Source organism: Electrophorus electricus, chromosome 21, assembly GCF_041902795.1.
Source record: "Electrophorus electricus isolate QZ-2024a chromosome 21, ASM4190279v1, whole genome shotgun sequence".
NCBI lineage: Eukaryota > Metazoa > Chordata > Actinopteri > Gymnotiformes > Gymnotidae > Electrophorus > Electrophorus electricus.
The window spans coordinates 7,043,771-7,066,445 of NC_137517.1; the positions used below are offsets into that span (position 1 = coordinate 7,043,771).

At 41.9% G+C, this 22,675-nt stretch overlaps 1 protein-coding gene across 2 annotated transcripts; it reads right to left on the reverse strand.

Annotated features, from left to right (window-relative positions):
- Window positions 1–2,082: 2,082 nt before the first annotated feature.
- On the reverse strand, window positions 2,083–21,846 carry itchb (itchy E3 ubiquitin protein ligase b). Of its 2 annotated transcripts, none has more exons than XM_027018080.3 (24): window positions 21,722–21,846; window positions 18,274–18,364; window positions 17,904–18,045; window positions 17,521–17,645; window positions 15,153–15,287; window positions 14,608–14,638; window positions 14,297–14,478; window positions 13,871–14,057; window positions 12,028–12,123; window positions 11,690–11,864; window positions 11,386–11,446; window positions 11,189–11,273; window positions 10,712–10,840; window positions 9,951–10,023; window positions 9,439–9,510; window positions 9,094–9,182; window positions 8,715–8,874; window positions 7,866–7,999; window positions 6,280–6,420; window positions 5,765–5,885; window positions 5,313–5,417; window positions 4,897–4,993; window positions 4,510–4,582; window positions 2,083–4,011 (listed from the first exon to the last, which is right to left on the reverse strand). In XM_027018080.3, exons 2-24 carry the CDS (start codon window positions 18,341–18,343, stop codon window positions 3,912–3,914), a joined length of 2,583 nt encoding a protein of 860 aa, XP_026873881.2. In that variant the 5' UTR covers window positions 18,344–18,364; window positions 21,722–21,846; the 3' UTR covers window positions 2,083–3,911. The 2 variants fall into 2 exon arrangements, with proteins under 2 accessions (XP_026873881.2, XP_081560596.1); XM_081704470.1 differs by having other exon boundaries at window positions 14,608–14,652; window positions 15,152–15,287.
- Window positions 21,847–22,675: the final 829 nt, after the last annotated feature.

Genomic DNA, 22,675 nt, shown 5'->3' on the forward strand with positions numbered 1-22,675 from the left:
TTCTACTTTTTGGCTAACCTATGTTTGCTTTGATATTTACTCCTTTTTACTTACGACTACTTATTTCTTTATGTTTTATTTAATACTTTTTCCATTCCCTTTTCGTTTAGAAAAATAGCATTCTGGAAAGTGAATTAATCTAATACAAAATGTTTACAAGCTGCCTTGGTATTGTATTGTTATCCATTTCCAAAGGGCTTAATCAGCCACGTTGTCTCTGTATCCCTGCTGTACATGTAGTCCATAAATGGACGCATCTGAGTGTCATAATTAGCATGACGCATCAGGTATGGCTCCTTTGGTAAATTTGACCCACAGGGCACCGCAGATCCCTGTGAGCACAAAATAAGGTTGTTTCAGTCACACTTCACACCTCGGACCCGACTAGACTGCTCAACTTGACAGACTGCTCTCCGCACTTCTCAACACAACTCAATTTAGATAATCATTTTAATTATTTTCCTGGTTTTTAGACGTTACAAACTACAAACTTTAATACATTGTCTAATTGGTTGATATAGGATTTCTGGTAACTGCAACTAGGAGTGAATAATATATATATATATTTTTACAATGTGCAAGAGGTTAAGCAACACAGATGAGGTAATATGAATGAATAATACAAATTAATGAAGGACAAGAATGAATGAACAGGATAACGTGACAACATGTATTTCTAATGCGACAGGAGCACACATCACAATTTGGAAATTACATTAAAATCACCATACATTATTCGTTTATTATTTGATTAGTACATAAGGAAGTACTAAAGCACATTTCGCAATAATTCTAAACGTAACATAATAATTATTTTGTTCAATGGACACTGGGTAGCATGGCTGCATCTGAACATCATAATTAGCATTATGCATCAGCTATGGCTCCTTTGGTAAGTTTGACCCACAGGGTAATTATTATAATTATTATAAGAATATCATTAATTATTTATACTGCGTGATCAATCAATAATTAAGACTATTGACCACATATTATTAATTGTTTTTAATATATATCATTGCTGCAAGTGTGATGGCGATAATAATAATATGGGTGTAAGTAGTGCGACTACTAATGCTTATACCACTAATCATAATAACAATAACCACAAATAATAAGACTTAAACATCAGGTGTAATGAAAAATACGTGTAGCTGTATTTCCTTAACTCGGTCACTCGGTTACTTTCCCCAGATTTCTCAAGGGAGTTGTAATTTCACGGTTGGCCACAAGGGGTGGTGGTGGTGTGTGTCACAGTCCACCAGAGACGTCGTGACGTGTAACAGAGCACACGCGCAGGGCCCCGAGTCATTCCAGCCATTTGTTCTGCTAACACGAAAGGTTGCGCATCTGAAACCACATTAAATAGTTTGTATACCGAAACAGTTTTCCAGGCTCCCAGCATGCAGTCTTTGACTAAAAGGTCAACGCCAGATAGCATCCAGATATACTTGTGATGAGTCCCACTTTTCAGACTTTTTTTGGCCACTTAGTACGCAGTTAGGAATGTAAACAAACAATTCTTGACGGATGCAGGTAATTAAAAATAACAATAATTAGAGAAATAAAGTAAATTGATTGGTTTATGCAATCTATGGGAATAATCAAACAAACTACTTATCGATCAAGATCAATGAAAGTTATTATTCAACAAATTCGTAATAAAAGTATACTTACCGTCTAATAGGCGGATCAGGAGAGAAAGCCGTTGCAAACAGTGAAGTGGGGAGCTAATTAAGAGTATTAATTTTAATTAATGTATTAATGAATAATAATTCATTCTCAGTTCATGAAAGTTGCCATTTCGATACATTATTAAAATCACCATTTAAAAATCAACATACATTACTGATTATTTGACACCATAGTAGAATAAATAGTAAGTTATTAATTTGTGAGTATGTAGGATGAGCTGTTACTTGCCCTTGTAGGAATGTATCCTCTTCCTTACTATTCCTTAAGAGCTTTTGACCATACCATATATCAGTTTATGACCCTTAGAAAGTGGACTATGAAGCTCAGCACTTGATCTCAGCAGTTAGGACTGCCATCATTCTTGGACAAAGTTTGGACAAAGAACAATTTTACCCATATACTTATTTATTCAACCTTTTTAAAACACAATTTACTGTACATATAAATTGACCGAAAATGGTGCAGAATCTTTGGAACGGCTTTTGAAATGAGCCATCTCCCTTCTTAATACTAAAAGCCTCATTACTTTTTTACAGGGAAGATAATCAATATATTCACACAATGTACAAGATTACGTTCATATACAGAGGGAGGCAGTTTTCCCATAAGTTCTATCTAACAGAAGAATTTTTTATTAAAGAAATTCAACAACATGATTTTACATACACCAAGTTTTCCCAGAGAATTAAACTCCATTATACATGAAGACAAACTCATGTTATTTTCTATAATGCAAAGAGGTTAAGAGGTTGAGTCACGTGATAAATCAAGATAAAGTATAAGAGCTAAGAGAGCCAGAATTACCCATTTGGGGAAAAATAACACCCCATAGTTACAGCCAATGGGGCTAGTGTGACTGACAAACAAGCTTAAAAAGTGTCTCCCCCAACTCTTTTCCATATATCCCAAACGCACTGATATTCTGACTTTTACTGGGAAAGTTCACACATTGTAGGTTACGGGACTAAGGCTGTATATAAAAGACCCTGATCATTCACTAACTCAGGCATTTCAGAGTTCTGATGTGGACCACATTCCCTCCATTAGTCTGTCTTCAGAGACATCATGTCCATTCTACAAGCTTTGTGAATACTGTAGATTTTATAGGGTTTACAGCACCCCTCAGTGGTTGAGACTAGCATAACCTAAAATAAGTTGAGAGGCATTGAAAGGCAATAACCCGGATACAAAGGCTCAGAAATATATATAAAAAGATGCTTCAAAATAAAGCCCCTATAAAACTAGGGTGTTACGAACAGACAATTCTCATTCACTCGTACCTGCAATAAATACTGGCTATGGATCACGGGCAGGGTTCTCCTGATTGCACTGTAGAAGCCAAACAGGAAATGTCACACCTGCTACATATAGTCAAAACCTCCGCCTTGTTTTTTGAAAACACAGTAAACTGCGTGTAATGCTGGTTTTACTGGGTATGTCACTTAAATGGGATGAGTTTTTTCACAAAAAACAAAGGGCAATTTGCTTTTTGCTGATGGACACATTGATGAACCTGTTACACAAGCAAAAATCTGGACCCCACCTTCACTTTGAGCATTTTTTTTTTTTAAAGCAAAACTGAAGTACAGCTTGGTTTTGGAAAAGCAGTCCAACCCTAGCGACTTACCAATGAACTACAATCTAGATCAGTGGTTCAAAACAGTGCATTCTGTAGAACATTGGTATGTAATTCTTACAATATTGTTATAGTGCATTCATTTCTACTAAAAACTTTAATGGCAGAATAATGTTAGTTTAAAACAAGACAGCTAGGTGAAGGATTAGTCTGAGGGTTACTGAATGATTTCATTTCTTAATGAAATGTCAGTTGATAAGAATACATTAAATGCACATTTTTGACAACATTTCTAGCTTAAAAGGACTTTGTGTTGGTTATATGCAAACCTTTTCTCTTTCCAGAGAATATTGTGTATAATAAATAAATAAAAATTTTTTTTGGAGGGGCAGCACAAGTCGAAAACCACTGATCTAGAATATGGGTCTAGCAAAGACAAAAATTATTCCAGGTTTACACAAACAATACAGAAGATTGTTCAACAGGATTGACATAAGCGCAAAATCCCCACTTCTGTTCAGCACACACACACACACACACACGCGCACGCACAACATCATTACATCCAGTGTGCGTGCATATACAGTATACATCTCCCAAGGTGCTCCCTGCTGTTTGTCTGTTTTGCATGAGTCGAGTCTCACTCCTGGCCAAAGCCTTCTGTCTCCTCAATAGCAAACAGAAGCTTCTCCTTCAGCTGCTCATAGCTTTTATAGGGAGGCAGGTCCAGCCGGTTAAAGCTGCATCAGGGAGAGAGGAAACAGTGTTAGCTGTGGGCCCCTCACAGAGTCCTTATCACATCGCTGCCTGTAGAACTTCTAGGTAATTTTGTGTCTGTGCTACCAAACTGTATGCCGTTGCTGTGAATTTCCTTCCTGCTTCTCATCTTTTCTTTTTATATATGCCTATTTCTTTATCCTTTTACGTTTATTTATTGCTCTTATTATGTAGTGTAATTAGATTTACCTGTCAGTATGAAATGTGCTATCCAAATTTGTCATTTGTATTTTGTCAATTCCTCTACTATGTGCTAAATGAATTAATGAAAACTTGCATGTGTTCAGAGTGATCCTTGGAGACCAAATGGGTCCACGTTTCTGCCCTGTTTAATCTCCCAGGATGCCTGAGGCAGTTTGTAGAATGCTGATTAATCTATATTAGGTTAACTGAGGGTGGGTCAGAATGGAAATGACTGTTGCCAGTGGGTGCGTGCCGGCAGTGCGTCTGAAGGCTCTCACCACGTGTGGCTTCTGGGAAGCCAGTTCTCCTTCCCTGTTTTCTCAATGCAGAACTTCTGTGGGCCATTGCTCCCTGGGGGGGGGGGGAGGAGACCAGGATTTCAGTAGAGGTGGGCTAAACACACCCCGTGCTTCATAAAGCACGCTGTACACACACAGCTCTGATGGACGTATTTAACATAGAAGAATTTCAAGTAACAAGTCAATTATAAAAGAACTGGAGGCCTGGACCTAAGTGCATGTGTGTTCATATGTGCTCGCTATATTTTATATTTACCAATATTTAGCAGTCAGAAAGATGATCATGTGTCATCCTCCTGTTGCTACAAATAATAAGCCTAGCGCACTTCCTGTGTTAAAGAAGACTTCTCCCGCCTGTCCACTTACCCATGAGGTCGGTGAAGCCTCCCACTGGAAGACGGCACGTCCCCGTGACGAACTGCAGCAGACGCATGCGTTTCTCGTTGTCCATCTCTCTAACGAGCTACAGCATGAGAGGCAAGGGAGGTCACACGCATGGCGAGTGTGTGTGACATTGTGTGTGCGCCCAACGTGTGACAAATGACATTATTCTGATCCATGATGCAATGGTCATTACTAGCTGTGATTTTTATAGTTCAACTCATGTTTATTTCAATATGTAGCCTCAGCGCACGGACACACTACATGAACACCTAGACCTACAAAGGTCTAGAACCTTATCCATTGGTCCCAAGCTTCAGATCATGTGTTGAATCTAGGCTACACCAGGTGAGTGGGTCTTGGGTGAGCGTGACTTTGGTGTGCAGCCAGCAGTCACACACCTGCCAGAACCAGATGATCTGCTTGCTGCTGCGAGTGTAGTGTCTATAGATGGTGTGCCTCTGCCAGTCAACGAGATCGATCTCCTGCATCCCACACAGCAGAACCTGCACCAGAGCAACATCACACACCCTGCTCACATACCCATGTGTGTTCTGGCAATGATGCGCACCAGCCCACCATATGTGCTTGTATTCATGAAACAGCTGCATCCCTCTTTGTAACTGTCAGGACCATAAAATGTAATGAACGGCTCAGAATAAAAGCTCATACACTTGTGTTGATTTTTTTCTTCCGAAACATATTGGCAGAGTTATGAAACATTAACGCTGAGCATTACCCACCAACCCACTCAGGACTGAGCATGTGCGGAAAGGCCATATGGCAGTTCCCTCACTCCCTACCAATGAGCCTTCTCTAACCCCTTGCTACTTCTAGCCAATCTTGTGGATACCTCGAGCTCCTTGGCATCAAAATACTGCAGGTACTGCTGGGGCAGGACTTCGTTGAAGCCCTCGAAGAAGGCTTGTGTCTGCTCCTCCACCCCCCGTGAGAACCTCCACTCAGCTACCAGCCTGCCCCAGAAACAGGGAAATAGTCAGGCACAGCTTCAGAACATCAATAACAATCACAATTCTCTATGTGCTCAGAAACAAATATTATACTTCCTAACACTTTAAACCATTAAAGTCTCAGGAGATTTCATACTTATGTTTTTAACTCTTTTGAGTACCTGCATACCTTTCATGTTAGCTACTGAATAAAAAACAACAATTAGAGTTCAAAACAGCTTGTATTCCCTTTACTTCACAGCCACATGTATGTGTATCTGGTGTGTGTGAGAGACAGAGAGAAGAAAAGGGGAAGAAGAAGAAGAAGAAGAAGAAAAAAAAGAAAAAGTGAACGACAGAGAGCCTCTCATTTCCCTTCCTCTGGGTTTGAATCCATCAGTTCAGAGTGTGAGTGTACCTGATGTACTCCTCCTTGTTCTCCTCAGTCACCTGAATGTTGCCCCCATCTGGTTTCAGGTCATGGGTGGTGATCTCCCCAAGGATCTCCTTATCCACCGAGAAGAACATCTCCAGGCCACACTCCTCGATGTTGTTCTCCCTGTGCGGAGACGTGCACATGCGCACACGAGCACAAGAACACACCCAAGCACGCACACAATCACATATGCATGTACACGACTAACAAAAAAAACATTCACTCAGGGCTCTAGATTGTGACCAAATAGAGACCACCAGACCAAAGATCCAGCTCTCCGTCACATCAGCCAGAGCTTTCTATGCAACTGAGTGTCTCTGCTCCAGCTGGATAAGGAGATTGTTATCTCAGCTCATGTCTCAGTTGTCTCAGCTCATGCAGTTCATCTCCGTCACATCACCCCCTCCTTCAAAGAGTGATGAGCTCCATGACGCTGCATTCGTCTTTCCCTCATGCACTGACCCATCATCCAGGGGTTCACACAGGGCTTTGTACATCCCCTCACAGCAGGGGAGGGGGGTTCCTTTAGCCATAGGAACACTGCTGCTGGCCTCACAGTGCCACTCTACCGCTGCCACCATTTGTAGTGCAGGCTGAGCGCAGCAACCACATGTAGACGATATGCGCTGTGACCACCGGACCGAAGAGCCACAGCTCTGGCACAGCAGCCCGAGCACCCATTTTACCTTCCTGAATGACGATCTACATCAGCAAGTAGTGCGTTTCTTCACCCCCCCTTCACCAGCTGGGTCAGTTTCACCCTATCTGCACATTCATCATCAGCTACATATGATGAAAAGAGGCGGGAGGAGAGGGAAAGCCAGCAAGATGTCCTTACTCGGACGACTGACGATGAGGGTACGGGTGAAGGGGGATGGCAGATGCAGGCAGAGAGATGCCAACTGAGACGACAATCTCCTTATCCAGCTGGAGCAGAGACACTCAGTAGCAGAACCAATCAAAATGTACATTTTAGCGGAGGGGGATGCATTACCGCAAAAAGTGAAAGCAGCTTAGCTGGACAGTGTGAGAACCCCTGCAGTTCACTAGAACAATTTCTTACATTTATACCACACTAAGCTAGTATCTGATGATCTTCCCAGATGGCAACAAGAAGTTAGCTACCCCAGCGGAGAACAATGATGCGAACGAATCAATGCTGATATTGTGATAAAGCTTTATAGTTATAACCTAAGCTACATGCAATGCTGAATGTAACGTTTAGTTTGCCAGTCCGTAGTATAGACAATGACCCAGATGTTTTTGTTAATCATATTGTTTACTACAAGATGTTCAGATTAAAATAAGTCTCGAGTCACTAGCAATCTTTACATCAATGCACAACTAAGGCATGCAAATGAAGACAGCTATTCTTACTATTCATGGCTACCTGTACCTAGGACAGACTCTTTTTTTCCTTATCACACAGTGGTGCAACAAACTGTGCAACCAGTGGCAAAGCCAGGAGTTTCATCACTATTCACAGCCATGTTAACATTATCAAGAGGTACGTGATATGTGGTTATTGTTGTTAGTTTGTGTGCATTTAACACCATGGGCAAACTCACTTAATCCAGATGAGAGAGTTGTAGAACTCCGGGTCAATAGACTCCAGGTCCTTAAGGGCCCAAGGTTTGTTTAGAATACGCTTATAAAATGGGAGTGAGAAACCCGTATCGATGAACTTTCCATGGAACAAGGCCTGAGGAGACAGGACACAAAAGCTTCATCTAGAAATAGGCAGAAATAATTAAAAAGTATCTAACCACAGACTGAACCCAGAAAGCCTAAGAATCAAAAACATTTGCTACTCAGACACAGAGATGCATGAAACAGCTCATACAAGGATGACAGAATATGAATATTATATAGATCTTAAAAGTCACATGGTAACTGTAATTTGAATCTTTTTATCCAAATTAATCACCCATCCACCTTTAGTTTAGTGTGTCATTGTATTGTTTGTACTCATTTACCATCATGAAGTAAAACAAAGAATCAATGTGAGGATTAAGAATCAGGAGCAGCTTCTTACATTTTTAAGGCCCTTACTAACAAGACCTATGAGCCTTGTTACCTTTCAAGCAGTCAAAGATGCAGAAAGTTTGTGTGCTAACAAATTGTAAACAGGTGCTTACAACACTATGCCCACTGTACCACACCACATTTTTTCTCATTAAAAAAAAAAAAATCTGGTTTATCATCTTGCACTGTCACACTGAAGATTGCTGGAACAAGTGGAACCATATAGAATCCCATTACTTCGAAATCTATATGCTACATATTCAAAGCCCAGCATGCTTCCAGGACATTGACAATAGCTGAATGATCATGGTCACAAGCAAGCTCTTTTATGAATAATGAATCATTACAAATACAATATTGCAAAGCAAAGCTTTGAGGTAGATCCAAGTTACCATAGCAATGAAGCGTCCAATGAATTTGAAGTATTTGAGATGGTCTGGGTTGATGTAGGAGGCAGGGTTGATCTGCAGACAGTAGTTCTCTTTGCCAGCATACTCAAACAGGCAGTACATGGGGTTTAGCACCTCATGGGACAGCAGGAAGAACCACTCCCTAGAGGACACAGTCACATGCAGTCACAAATCACAGGTTCAGCCAGCAGGCTTAAGCGACAAACGAACACTCAGCATCTTTTAGCGAAGCCTTTTCCACTTGGCTCATGACAGGACATGGATGATCGTCAAGCTGAACAGATTTGCGGTCTGCTATGGACCCTTCGTCTAGGAAGTGGGTTTTTTTTGTGACCATTGGTGAGGTGGTTAAGGATCTTGCCTGGCTACACCGCCGTAGTCCAGACCCTCCTCTCCTGGGAAAATGATCCACAGTCTTCGGCGAAGGTCTGAGGCATTAAAGCTCATTATCTGTTACAGACAATGAAATGTAATAACACTATGAAAATTGGCTTTTTGATGAGCTCGGTCCGGAAAGCAAACATATGCTGACACTGACAACCCTCATAACCCACTAAATGACGGCAGAAATTAGAATTACTTCTGCATAACCTCAAATACACTAAACTAAATGAGGATCAATGAAACCTCAGTAGCTGGTACACTGGTTGTAAAACTCAACATCAGACAAAACACATTATGACTTTAAAATGTTTCCTTCTCTCACCTGCTGGAAGGAGTCTTCAAACAGTGTTTTGCGGCTCACTGTGATCTTGATGTGCTGCGGCATCGCTAATTGCTATAAGAAGGGGAAAAGAAATATTACCATTTACAAATACATTTCAAAACGAACCTGCCCACTATACTGCTTTTGGACGAGGTAATAAACAGCAATAACATACAGAACAGTTCCAACCATACACTCTGATTCTGCCTGCTCCATTAATATGCTGTGTAACAAGAGTGGTCACCTTACTCCAAACTGCTGCTAGCGACATTTTTTGGCAGAAGGAATGGCCAACGTTATGAGCAGATATTTGAAACAAATGTTCAGGGCTTTTCTTTACTTTATTCTTTTCTTTGCTAAAGTGTTATATAAAAGCTATAAAACACCTAAATGACATGACAGCTGTAATCTACGGCTCTGGTTGTAACTAACACCGTAAAGCCTAGCTATTTACACTAGCTGTTCTACCATATTACAGTACAAATGAAGAAGAATCTGAATAGACTGCACACCTGACAGCAGAATTTGAAGTACTGCACTTTGGCTTTAAAGTCCCGCACATACGTGATCTGAGGGCCGTTCTCACTGAGTGGAAAGAAGAGAGTTAAACAATCATGTTAAAACCTTACAGACTGAGACACGAGCACGCACGCGCGAGCATGAGCGAATCCACTTGTACACAATCCTTCTGGTTCAAACAGACGCAAACACACCCTTTCCCATTATGACAGAGACGCACCGACACGTTTATTCAGGCAATGTTGCATCTCAATATGGCTTTCAGTGGTTTGAAAGTATCAGTCCCACAACCTGTTTCCAGTTTCCTTTACAGTTTTCTTGGTCAATGAGGATTTGACAATGCAAACTGGTCAAGAGGAAACACTGTAAACCAAGCGGGAAAGATATTGTGTTGACTCATGAAATAGCGAAGGCAAACATCTCAGCAGCTTTGAAAACTTCAAGAAATGGGCTCTTCTGGCTCCATAAGCAGTGACGCTGCGGAGGCAGGATCTGTGATGTAACTGCGCCCGCATCAACGGAAAGTCCTAACCCAGCCTAATGTGAGCGAGTGTGAGTGTAAAGATGGCATTTCACCAAGAGCAACAGCATTAACAGTCAATGATTTGAGGTAATGCATGTTTCCCAAGCAAACACATGCTGCTCTCTGCTTCCACCTGCACACTAGTAGGAATTTCATTAATAAAACAGCTGTGTGTGTGTGTGTGTGTGTGTGTGCCTGCAATGAAAGAATCCGTGTGTGCATAGCTCTCACAGTGATGATTTTCCGGTTCTTGGGTCAATGTAGGTGGTGGCTCTTCTGTTGTGATCCACAAAATAAGGGACAGCATCTATAGTGAACCTCATCTCCCAGCCCTCTGGTAACGGCTTCTCATTGAGCAGCCTGCAGGGAGGCAACAGAGAGCAAAGCTTTCAGTCAGCATTCCACTCCATCTAAGGGCTGGTTAGAAGACTAGGTTCAGTCTAGTCCTGCTTAAGATACATTTCACTGTCACTGGGGATTATTTTGTCCTAGGAACAGTTTCGATGTGCGAAACTGATTCAGCAATTTTAGAAAGAATGTGTGTAAAAGTCCAACTGTGGAATCTCAACAATCAATTTATTAAATCAGAATAAACAAATTGGTCTAAAAATAATTAGCCATCCATTTTAGTGTAGACCATATAAATGCCTTCAAATGCAAAAGGTAAAAACACAAATGAGGGAAACGCCTAAAGATGTAGTGTCTGACCCTTGTGTTCGAGGATCCTCCCACTGGGTGGAGCGGGTGGGGTGGTGCACGAAGTAGACTCGGCCATTGCTGTCTGTTCTTTTCTCTGAGGGATTTTGACAACAGAGCAAATAATTAATAAGAGGCAAGACAATTAGAATTAGGTTTCTAGTTAATTAGTTTAAAAATAAAAGAGCGAAAAGCCTAAACCTAATTACCCCATCCGTGCGGAAGCGGGCCCAGCGGGTCATTCTGGGTGGCTGCAGGCTGATCCTGTACCTTTAAAAACAAGCAGACTAAATCAGCTAACTAATGCTTTCATCGAATGGACTTTAACACAATACCTTTGTGGTCAGTGCTCGTGATGCAGTGCAGCATGTGTGAAAGGGTAGAGGAGACCAGTAGTGTGTGAGGTGTGAGAGGAAAGATGAATAGCGTGTGTGCGACAAGTGTGTGCCCGTTCAGCATTAGTATGAAAGCGCGAATGCAGTGTAACATTACTGTGAGTTTGGCAGTGCTCACCCCAACTATGAAGCGCTGGTTGAACTGTTGCATGGCTCCCTGCAGCTGGCTGCGTTGGTGCTGCCACTGCTCATAATTGCGCACAGTCTCCACAGTGGGGCGCTGCCATGTCGTCGTCCTGGTGATGTGGTCCACAAAGTAGACACGGCCCAGTGGGTCCACGCGCCTTTCCCAGCTACAGAAAAGGCAATGCAGTGGGGCTACAAGAGTAAGTGCTGGGTGTTTGTGTCAAGGTGTGGGTGAGTGGGTGTGCGCATGAAGATGTGTGTGCATTAGGCGCCATGTCAATTCTGGATGTGTGTGTCCAGTATGAACTGTAAGGTCAGGGAAGCTTTTACCCCGGAGGTAGAGGTTCTGGCCTCTCCCACGTCGTCCGCTTCTCCACATGGTCCACAAAATACACTCGGCCACTCTGGTCCACTCGCTGCTCCCAGCTATACCACACACATACACACAACAGAACATAAAGAGCAGTGGGCAGGACTGTACAGACAGGCCCCTCCTCCGGGCAGGTGGCCGGGCTGCCTCTCCTGTAGCACACCTCATCACACAACTGCCTCATAAGATCTCCAATGACTCACTCTGTCAGAACAGGGGAAACCCTAATCTGTGCTGTGGCCCTCTGTAAGTGTACATGAAGACAATAACGGTGCAGACTGCACTATAGCACAATAAATTTTTTTCTGCACTGATCCGATACAGATACCATTTGCATGTCGCCCAATAGTGATACCGAGCTGATATCTTTTTTTCCTTAAAAACTACTGTGGAGCAGTGGTTCAGTTGTTTGGGGTTTAACCTAGATTGTTGGGGAAATTGTGTGTGAGATGTATTAAATGTGCTGTTTTACAGATATCACACACGGATATGGCAGATAAATCTAAAGAAAATTATACAAAGCAGAAAAACTAAAGCATTTAATTATCTTTCTCCCAGTTCTTTAAAGTATCTCTCTTAATGAGATGATATTTACTGCATTAGCTGTACTGTACTCGCCTACTGAGTGCGTGCACACTGACTCATGCATGCACACACACTTTCTCACTCTGCTCAGTACATCACTGACTTACTGACTCCTGAAGTTTACACTATAGTTCATATACTTTTTTTTGCCCACATTACTGAATGCAGTAATGCAATTCCCCATCAACTTATTGACCTTTTAATTATTCTTCTTGTGAATTTACAGTGGTAAATTGCTGCTATACCTGCAACACAGCCCACACACACCAGGCCCTAAGTGAGCACTACGAGTCTACGAGTCTCTGTACTACGAGTCTCTCTTCACTCAACGTTCGCTTAAAATCACAAAATGATTACAAGATGGCTATTCTTTCAAGCTGAAAAAAAAAAAAAAAAACAGGTTTCTGTTGATCCTACTCCTTTGCCCAGTTCTGAACATGTTTTACTTCATGGTCAATCTGGAAAGGACTATTCTTTTGGGGTCACGGATCAATGGTGGTGAACAGTACTAAAACACTATTTTGACGTTTAAATGCTCTTACTACAAGGCAGATAACCTGTTCTGCCACACTGGGTTATCAGAATGATAGAAAAGTCATCACGTGTGAGTGCATGGATGTTTGCATTTGAACATGATACTTTTAAACCATTAATGTAAAGAAAACTCTACAGCTATATATAAACCATGATCAAACTAACCCGGCTGTTATTGTGCGACCTGCCCGAACTAATCTGTCTGTCATCACGTGACCTGAGGTGTGTTGCTGCACAGCGCTGCTATGCTATTTTCTGGCTGGATCGTGACGTGGTATCGGATTGGCGCCATCTCTTTTTTCCTCATAGGCAACCATTTGTCCTCCTGGCGGATTTAGAGAGTTCAGAATGTGAACTCTGAGGGCAAACAAGGCTGTGTGCATGCCATGCGAATGACACTCACACGGACACACAGCTATAGCATTGGGGTTTGCTGGAGTCTCTTGAGCAAATGTTTGGTCAGTGTGTCAGGGGTCTTCAGGGATTCTCTTTCACCTCCTCCCTAAACTCAGTGCAAAAAACTATGGGGATCACTTTTCTAAACTACAGTATAATGAGACTTTACTCCTGGGACTAAAACAGAACAAAGCGGTCTATAAAAAGCAGCTACCTGGATGTTGAGAATGAGCAAATAAGGGTGTGTGTGTTAGCGCATGTGTGTGAGAGATGGCGTGTGTGTGGTACCCTGGGGGAAGAGGGCCAGCATTGGTCATTCTGCTGGAGGCAGGGGTTATGCTGGGGGTGGGCCGGCTTGGCACCTCGGGTGTGGAGTCAGGAGCCACCCCTGCTGGAGTGGCTGTGGGGTTGCGCACAGGTGTCTCTGTGGCTGCTGAGTTTCCAGTGTCAGGCACTGAATCACTCAAGGGGCACGCTGGGGGATTTAAAGATGCATTAATAAGTACAGATCTATCTGAGCCACACACTTAAACATGCATTAAGAACAGAGTTTTATATTACAAAAACTTACTGGTTCAAACTCTTTAGAATAATTGTAGTAATGTAGAGTGAGAACCTTCAGGCAATAGCTAAGTATTTATTTATTTTTTTAGATATGTTAAAAGCATTAGGGGGCAAAAAGCACCATCATCATCATCATCTTGGCAGCCTGACCTGGGGAAGAGACAGGTCTGCGAGGCGTGGGTGGTGGGGGTCTGGATGGTCGGGGGGGTCTCGGGGGTCGTGAACGTCTCACTGATAATGAGGGAGATGCTGTTCCGTTCATAACACCTCCATTTGGGGTAGACACGCGCTCGCTAGCATCCGCCACGCTTGGAGAGCCCTCTCTGCTCCTCCTGGGAGAGACGGATATGCATGAACCCTGGCACTCAACCCTCACAATGGCTCAGGCTTAGATCGTTGCATTCTGTTTGACTGAATTATATTTATTTGGCATCTCAGAACCACGCAGGGCGTGCGCCTACCTTGCGCTGATGTCTTCGGCAGGCTGCAACTCTCCATTTGTCATGCCGGGGGGAAAAAAAAAAAAAGAGAATATGAACATGTGCAACATGAATATATCAGAGGCATTCTTACACAGCCACACAAAAAATAGAAATCCCATGATCATTTACGTACCATACTGGTAATAGCAGAAATGTTTATAATCAATCACAGTTTCGGTTTCAGATAGCTATTGAGAGTTTCCTTATTTACCATGGGGTTAATAAAGTGTATGTGCAGTATGTTGTGCTTATAAAACAGCTTAGAGTCAGTAGCAGAAAACAGGTTTCACAGGTTATTTTTGCCATGGGAAATATTCTGAGCTTGTCATATACACATACACAAAATTATAATACCAGTCAGTCCATCCCAAAGCACATCAGGGTGTTGTAAAGGTGTGAATTACAAGGCAAAAAGTGAGGGGAAAAAAATCCTCCCAACACCCTATAATACAGCAGTGCGTATATGTGTGTGTGTGTGTGTGTGTGTGTAAAAAAGAGAAAGAGAGCAAAGGAGAAAGACTCACTCTCATTGTTGGCTTCAGCAGAGGTGAACATGTCTGGATCAACCTGCATCCCATCTAGACACACGTACAGATCCCCCACAATGTCTGTCTGGTCTCGGTCCGTGCACAGAGGCAGGGTCTGCACTACCTCACAGACTGTAGGGGGCAGAAAACCAATATATGAAGCTGCATCCATTTAAAATGAGAGAATATGCATGGAAAGAGGAAGACAGGTAAGAGTGAGGGGAAAGCAGCAGAGAAACTGGCCCTCCCATAGGGCTGAAAATGTGGACTACAGTCTGGGGACCGAGCTTAACTTTAGTCTTGTTCTAAAGGACACTGTCCTTGAGGGTTCACCACAGTTTCAAAAACAGCTGATAAAGATTTTAACCCCCAGAGACTTTTTTCGGGACTTCACTGATGCTGCAGTGCTTGCCGACGCCGGTAATGAAACAGGACGGAACATGTTCAGCCAGCATTTACCCCTCATGTGTCTCGGGGCAGGGAAATGAATGAGGTGGAACGGGTATCACAAGCTGGAAAAAGCAGCGTGGTGAAAGTGTGACAAGCCACACAGAGCATAGGGACCTTCTGGCTGTGTGCTGGGAGAATATGGTCCTGTTTACAAGGCTTCCCAAATGTTGAGACACCTTCTTCTAACCTCTCAGTTATCTGCTTGAACAAAGACCACCTGTCTGGGCCAGCACTTTATGCAATGTTTACAGCAATTTGTAGTCCGTAATAGTATTCCAAACATTCCAGATGCTTGTTACAGGGATAATAACCAGCATATGCTCTGTGATATAGCACATAAAACAAGTGCAGCACACAGAATGTTTATGGAAGGCTCTCTTCTGAAGGACAGTCTAGGTTGTCAACATGATAGACTGCGATTCCCTTGATTGGCCACTTGGGTATTTGTTCTTCGGCAAAATGGGCCATGTCCGAGTGTTCCTCACAGACCATGTCCCTGTGTATGCCAGCACTTCTGAAAAGGCTTTCTAATGTGTCTGCACGTCAGCTGAAAGAGTCTATTTATGTGACTCAAACAACACGATTGGACAGCCAAGGGCGGGGGTGGCCACTAAGCAGAGAACTGTCACACACACCCAGCGTGCCAATCAGGAGCCCAGTGTCAGTCAGATGACGACTACGGAAAACAAGGCCCAGGGAAAGGCAGCTGCCAGATAAGGCCAGCCACATGAATGTAGATCTTGATACCTGAGAAAGCGCAGCCTAGTGCCAGTTTAGTGTGTGTCAAGCTGGTCAGTTTCTTGAAAGGTTATACAGCCTAAATCTGAGACAAAAGTCATTCACATTAGTCATAAATATGATGTAATATGATTGTGAATGGAACAGTGACAAAGCGTTTGGAAAATAAAGGACAAGACTGATACCTATTTGTACCGTGTGTAAACAGTTACAGCCTAAAAGAATAAAGGCTTAGTGCTACTAAAGTAGTGGAAGAACACAAGAGAGTTGCACTGAACTGCATTAAACAGCATTAAACCTGCATGAAACATCTTAAACAGCCTCCTGAGGGCCAGGACTCTTCCTTTGTTTTTTTGTCTCGTGTTTGAGCTTTTTTGTATAATTTAATTGGTATCTTAAACTGAACTTGATATTTGAACAGAATAATGGGCAGTGAAGTTCTGGGCCTATAAAGGTTTGCCCCTGTTCTTGTTACCCTTGGGACAGAATGGCAAGTGGTCCAGTTCAAAATGCCTGGATTACCAGTGCACTCAATCTCTTGGCAGCAGCAAACCCAGGATCAGAGAAACACGCTGACTTTCAAGTCACTTTCCACTGAGTGGACAATTTAAACAAATCATACATTTGATAAAGTGTTGGGTGGGAAAAAAAAATGAGATTCAAAATACAAGCAACAGCAATAATGCACTTGCACAGCAGACCACCAGACTAAAGCTGTGCAGAATGTATGCTTATTTATGCTTCCTTTTCCCTGGGAAGCTAAATAACATCCATATCACACTCTCACACTTCTCAAAAAATGAAAATAAGCATGGTTTCAAATCTGTTGGCTGCTGTAGAATCTTTTGTGAAATGCTGACCTAACTTCAAAACACTTCAAATATCTACTTGAAGAAATTGCAAATATTATCTTACTTCTAACTGATCCATTGGATATAAATACAAAAATATGAAAATAATACTAATACAACTATGAAATGGCTGAGTGACTGAACTATGCTGCGTTTGAATGAGGGGACGTGGGATAATTGACCGCAGACCAAGCAACAACACTCAGAGCATTTATATCCCTGTTGCAGTCTTTTGTGAGATCAGTATTGGTAAAGCCTATATTGTGATGACAACTGACAAACAATATATTGAGCGGCCCACGGACATGGCCTGATGGAGCACTCACTCTTCATATCATTGTTCTTGAGCACATCACTGAGGTCAAGCATGGCCAAGCCCAGCAGCAGGTCTGACTTCAGTGTCTGGTGACTCCACACCCGGAACGCCAGTTTGCTGAATGGCGTGACAATCCTGTGGGGAAGAGTAAAGATATTGTTAGCGATTGGCTGACAGGTTGGACGGCCGACCTAAGGCACAGCAGGAGTGGTCTGGTCGATACTTGGCAGGTGATGAAGAAGAAATTTTAAACAGTACAGCATCACAACGGTCACTAATTAAGTGAATCATCCACACCTAGGTTGTGTATGTCTTGGAAGCTTCAAAGGTCAATTATGGTGTGTCAGTGGGGTGGGTGGTTATGTGTGTGTGTTCTCTACTCTACACACTCACACTGTGACAGGCTGCTTCCACTTGGGGCTGTGCGTGTTGATGCATTTCTCTGTCTTCTTGGACTGCCCGTCCACGGCCACCTCCACGTATGGACTCGGACCGAACCAATTTTTCTTGTTCTCCTTCAGCTTGGCTGATATTACTGCCCAACAGGGAGAGGAAGAGTGTAGCAAAGACCACATGCCTCATTATTTTCCTGCCCAAAGTTTTCTTATGTTCAAACCCAATTCACAGATGCACCTCTCCAAGCCCCAAACTGTCACAACTGACATGGAATACATGATACCCTACACATGGAGATGGGTGGGGCGCCGTCTACTCAGCCCTCCGGCTGAACCAGTGAATGAGGTGTGAATGAAGACTGACGTACCCATGATTTGTAGCTGTGCCTTCATGGGGTGACCATTGGCAGGGCCTGGTTGGAGAACGCTGCAGGCCATGCGCAGTGCTGGGCCTGAGACCTAGGCAAAACACCCACCCATACACAGGTACACACATGCAGCGATTAACCAGATATACACAACCAGACATACACATACAACTAGTCATACAGTCAAAACCAGTTAATGGTTCTCATAGCAAAACAAACAAACAAACAAACAAACAAAAAACATGTGGCGAAGGCAATGATGTCATGGTAAAAATGAGTGAACTGTGCAGTACAATTAAGCTGGTATTTTTTAACAAAGCAAAAAATATCCTAAGGTTATATTATATGACCCATCTCTGTTACTGAGGTTCCCTTGAGCTGCAATGGGTCTAAAGACAAATGACCAAGTGTTATTGCAGCTAATAACTAAAGCTGTCAGAATCAAACATGATCAAAATTGTGTTGTTCTGCAGTAAAGTGACTGGCCTTTGCAATTCCTATTAAGAAGGGCTGTTTAACTATATTAGAAGCTATATTCCTCTGCTAAGGTAAAAATGCATTTGCTACAGCTTAAACTGGGCAGCAACTGATAATATTTACATTTCAAGTCTGTTGCCAATAACCCCAAAATCATAGACAATTTAACAGTGCATAATTCATAGTGATTGCCAGTTTCACACACACACACACACACACACACACACACACACACACACACACACACACACACACACACACACACACACACACACACACACACACACACTTTCTCTTGGCCTGCTATCTGGGTTAATAATTCACTGCTGTTCATGTAGCGTGCCACAAATAGGCCACAGCCTGCATTTCCCCAGGTGCTTTTCACCTAGTCAAAGGTAATGCTGAGATCACAGTCTTCTAACATATACTTTAATCTGACCACGTGACGTGGAAGTATGAAGATACTGTCAATTATGCCTAACATATTTACTATCCAACAGGTCAATGGTTACTTCAGAGTCCACTGAACTTTACAGCCATCAATAACTGGGGCTGTGTACTGCTCCTCTAGGCAAGGTTCTATGTCCACTATAACATAAGAAAAAGAGCCAGGAAAACTAGGCTCAGATCAGCAATAAACACCACCCACCACCAATACTCTAGCCATCTGCACTCCACTGAAACTTGAGCAGGGACTGCTATGTCTAATGTCCATAGGTAACTTCTGTAATAATCCAATAAATGATTTCATTAACTAGGCTCCCCTGTTTCTTTAACAGGGGAGCTTACTGATGACTAATGACCATCTTTAGGAGGGTATCTTACTGATACTAATAACCCTTCAATCATGAAAATTATTATTTTAGACTAAATGCCTAATGGTACTGCAATTAAATTAGCAGCAAAACCATTACATCACAAACAAGCATTTCTAGTGTGCAAGACCACACCCTGATGATCTTCCTGTTTTGTGATGCATACTCATCCCACAGTATCACACAATTTTGCTTATAAATATTGCACATCAAAAATAAGCACATCAAACTCCATGTGAAAGAAATGAACGATCAAAATATAATAAAGTAATTTAATAATTACATCATTTATCACTATTATTTTATTTGTCTTGTCACAATCCTAAACATACCATGATGTATGACAGACCACAGCTAGTTCAGATTGTGTGTCAAATTTGGAACCACTCTGTACTACCATTAAGAAAACTACTAACTACCAATATCTCCACACTAAGGCTGAAGGATTAAGCCATGTCATATCTAAATTATAATCTAAATGAGTCTCAAATGTTTCTATTATGCAGCATTAACAAGGTCATGAATCTTAAGATTCTTTTGCTGGTTGATTTGTCATGATAGAATAATAGAAAAACTTGGTGAGAACTTAGAAAGCAGTAAAAGTAGACCTAAATTTTAAAAGGTTCCTTACTGAAACAAGATAAGTTCATAATTATGCCTGATAGATGTTACACAGTGCATAACCACAGGCTTTTTTAACCAGCAGAACAAACAGCAGCTCAAATTGCAGTCACTACATTGTTCAGAAACATTGCAATTGTTCTATATTCTCTCCAAATCTGTCAGCCCTGTGCTCAGGGGAAAGAAGTGGTGGAGGAAATGGGAACAATCTGGCAAACACTTGCTGTGATGACCATTTTCCTGCTCAGGTGACAAGTAGCCTAAGCAGGCAACTAGATTATGACTCAGCTGCTGAGAATTTTTCACACCCACAAGGTAGGTTGTGTCACAATGTATGGGTTTTGTGCTACTATGATCATTTAAAACAAAACAAAACAAAAAATGAAGTTGATAAAAATGGGACATTCCAACCGGCATGCCCTTTCCTTTGGCTTACTGTACTAACTAAGAAACTCTGTTTCGTGAAAAAGGAACAGTCTGTCTAACAGTTGAAGCATGATAAGTCATTTGTGTCGCTAGTTTTGGGTAATAGCAAGATTTCGCTGTTTAAGCCCTGCAAGTGGAACTAACCAATATTCATGCATTGCTAGACGAAGTGTATTTAGTGTATTTATATAACACGCATGAATTCGTGGTCAAGTAAAAAAACAACCCACAAAATCAGTCAGATGGCTCTACCAAGGCAAGGGGTAATTTGAATGGAGAAGACACACATCACATCAACACATCCATACACATATGTATATACACATATACATATACACACACACACACACACACACACACACACACATTATAGTTGATGGTTTCCTTCAGGAACGGACACTATAAGGTCACTTTGCGTTTTTGACTATCTATGCTAGTAAGATTGCTTGCTAACTGATACATCGCTTCCTGTTATTAAACCAAACAAGTTATTCAAGGCTGTCATTTCCCCAAGCTAGCTAGGTAAATAGCAAAGTTAGCCAACTCACTAGCTATGCAGCTATGAATCTATGAAATCAAATAGTTAGCGTTATTTAGGTCTTAGGTACATCTAAATCACAACCAAAACTGGCTAAATTTTAATTATTTCAATATTGAAATCTTATTTCCCAAATGTAGACAAGCTTCTGAGTAAGTGCCCACTTTGTTAACCTAGTTAGGTTAGCTAACCTAGCTTTCTAAATCAAGCCTAGCAACAAATGCTAAACTGTTGAGCTGCTTAGATTGCCCCAGCTAGCTAACAATTCTGCCACACGGCAACCAAGTTAGTTAGCTATGATGGCAAACGTCAGCTGGTTTGGTAGCTGGCTAACTGAGGCAGCTGGAGAACGAAGTACACATTCTACCGAAAACATCGTTTAATCTAAAACGTCTCTGATTCTGTACGGTGTAGGTTAGAGTATCCTAGCTGGTACGAATAGCGTCCTTGCTATGTAGCGACCTGTTTGATAGGTTAGCTAGCTAGCTAGATGGATAAAACTGATACTGAAACACAACATTTATAATAAGAACGCTTTTTTTCTGAAGCGCCTTTTCAAAAAACGCCATACCTTCTTGGGCTGCAAATCTGGGACGTAATATCAACAGTGTTCCTTTATTTTTTGGTCCTCCGCTTTACTTCAGGAAGTAAACTTCCACCATGTTCCCGGTCGGCCTCGTGTGACCGAAACCAAGGCGGGGCGCATGTGTGCACGCCTCCTAGCGGCGCAAGAAAAAAAACCACTCACATGTTGTAGTTTCATCCATGTCCAATTTAAATCTCCGGATTACGGAGCAACAGAGTCTGGGCCCAGGAATCTGCCAGGCCGCTCGGTTACAAGTGTATAAAAAGTTAAAGGGAACTTCCGCTCGATTCGTTTCTATGTACACACTGTTGTTCTTGTTTCATTAACATGTGAATATTATACTATACTTATATATATATATATATAATAGAATTCCGGCACTTATTATAGATATGAGATTTATTTTAATACATATACTGCCATAGTCATTGTACCTATTGATATGCAAAATCAAACGTTATAGGGAATAAATGTAAAATATTTGCAGTTCAACACATAAAATCCCATATGTAAAAATGGATTTTACATTGTACGGCGATGGAGAGAGAGAGAGAGAGAGAGAGAGAGAGAGAGAGAGACACAGACAGACAGACAGACAGACAGACCTGAGAGCTAACTGAATGACGAGAGGGAGTGGCGTAAATCAGAGCGATAAAACTTTGTTCTAATTACGCTATAATGTACAAATAAACACACCTCTGGACAACCCCGCGGGAAAGATTTTGTGTCGAGATATGGCGTCAGTATGTCTATAATGTTTACAGTGTAGACGTTCTTTAACGGCTGTTTGAGGAGAGCGTGAATGTGTCTGTGTGTGTATGGAATATTAGGGAGGCAGGGTCTTTATGCTGAGAGAGGGCCCTTTTAGACGCTTATTCAGTAGCTCGAGTTTTAATCACGTGTGTTTATATATAGTGTTGTAGAAATTGTGAAAAAGAG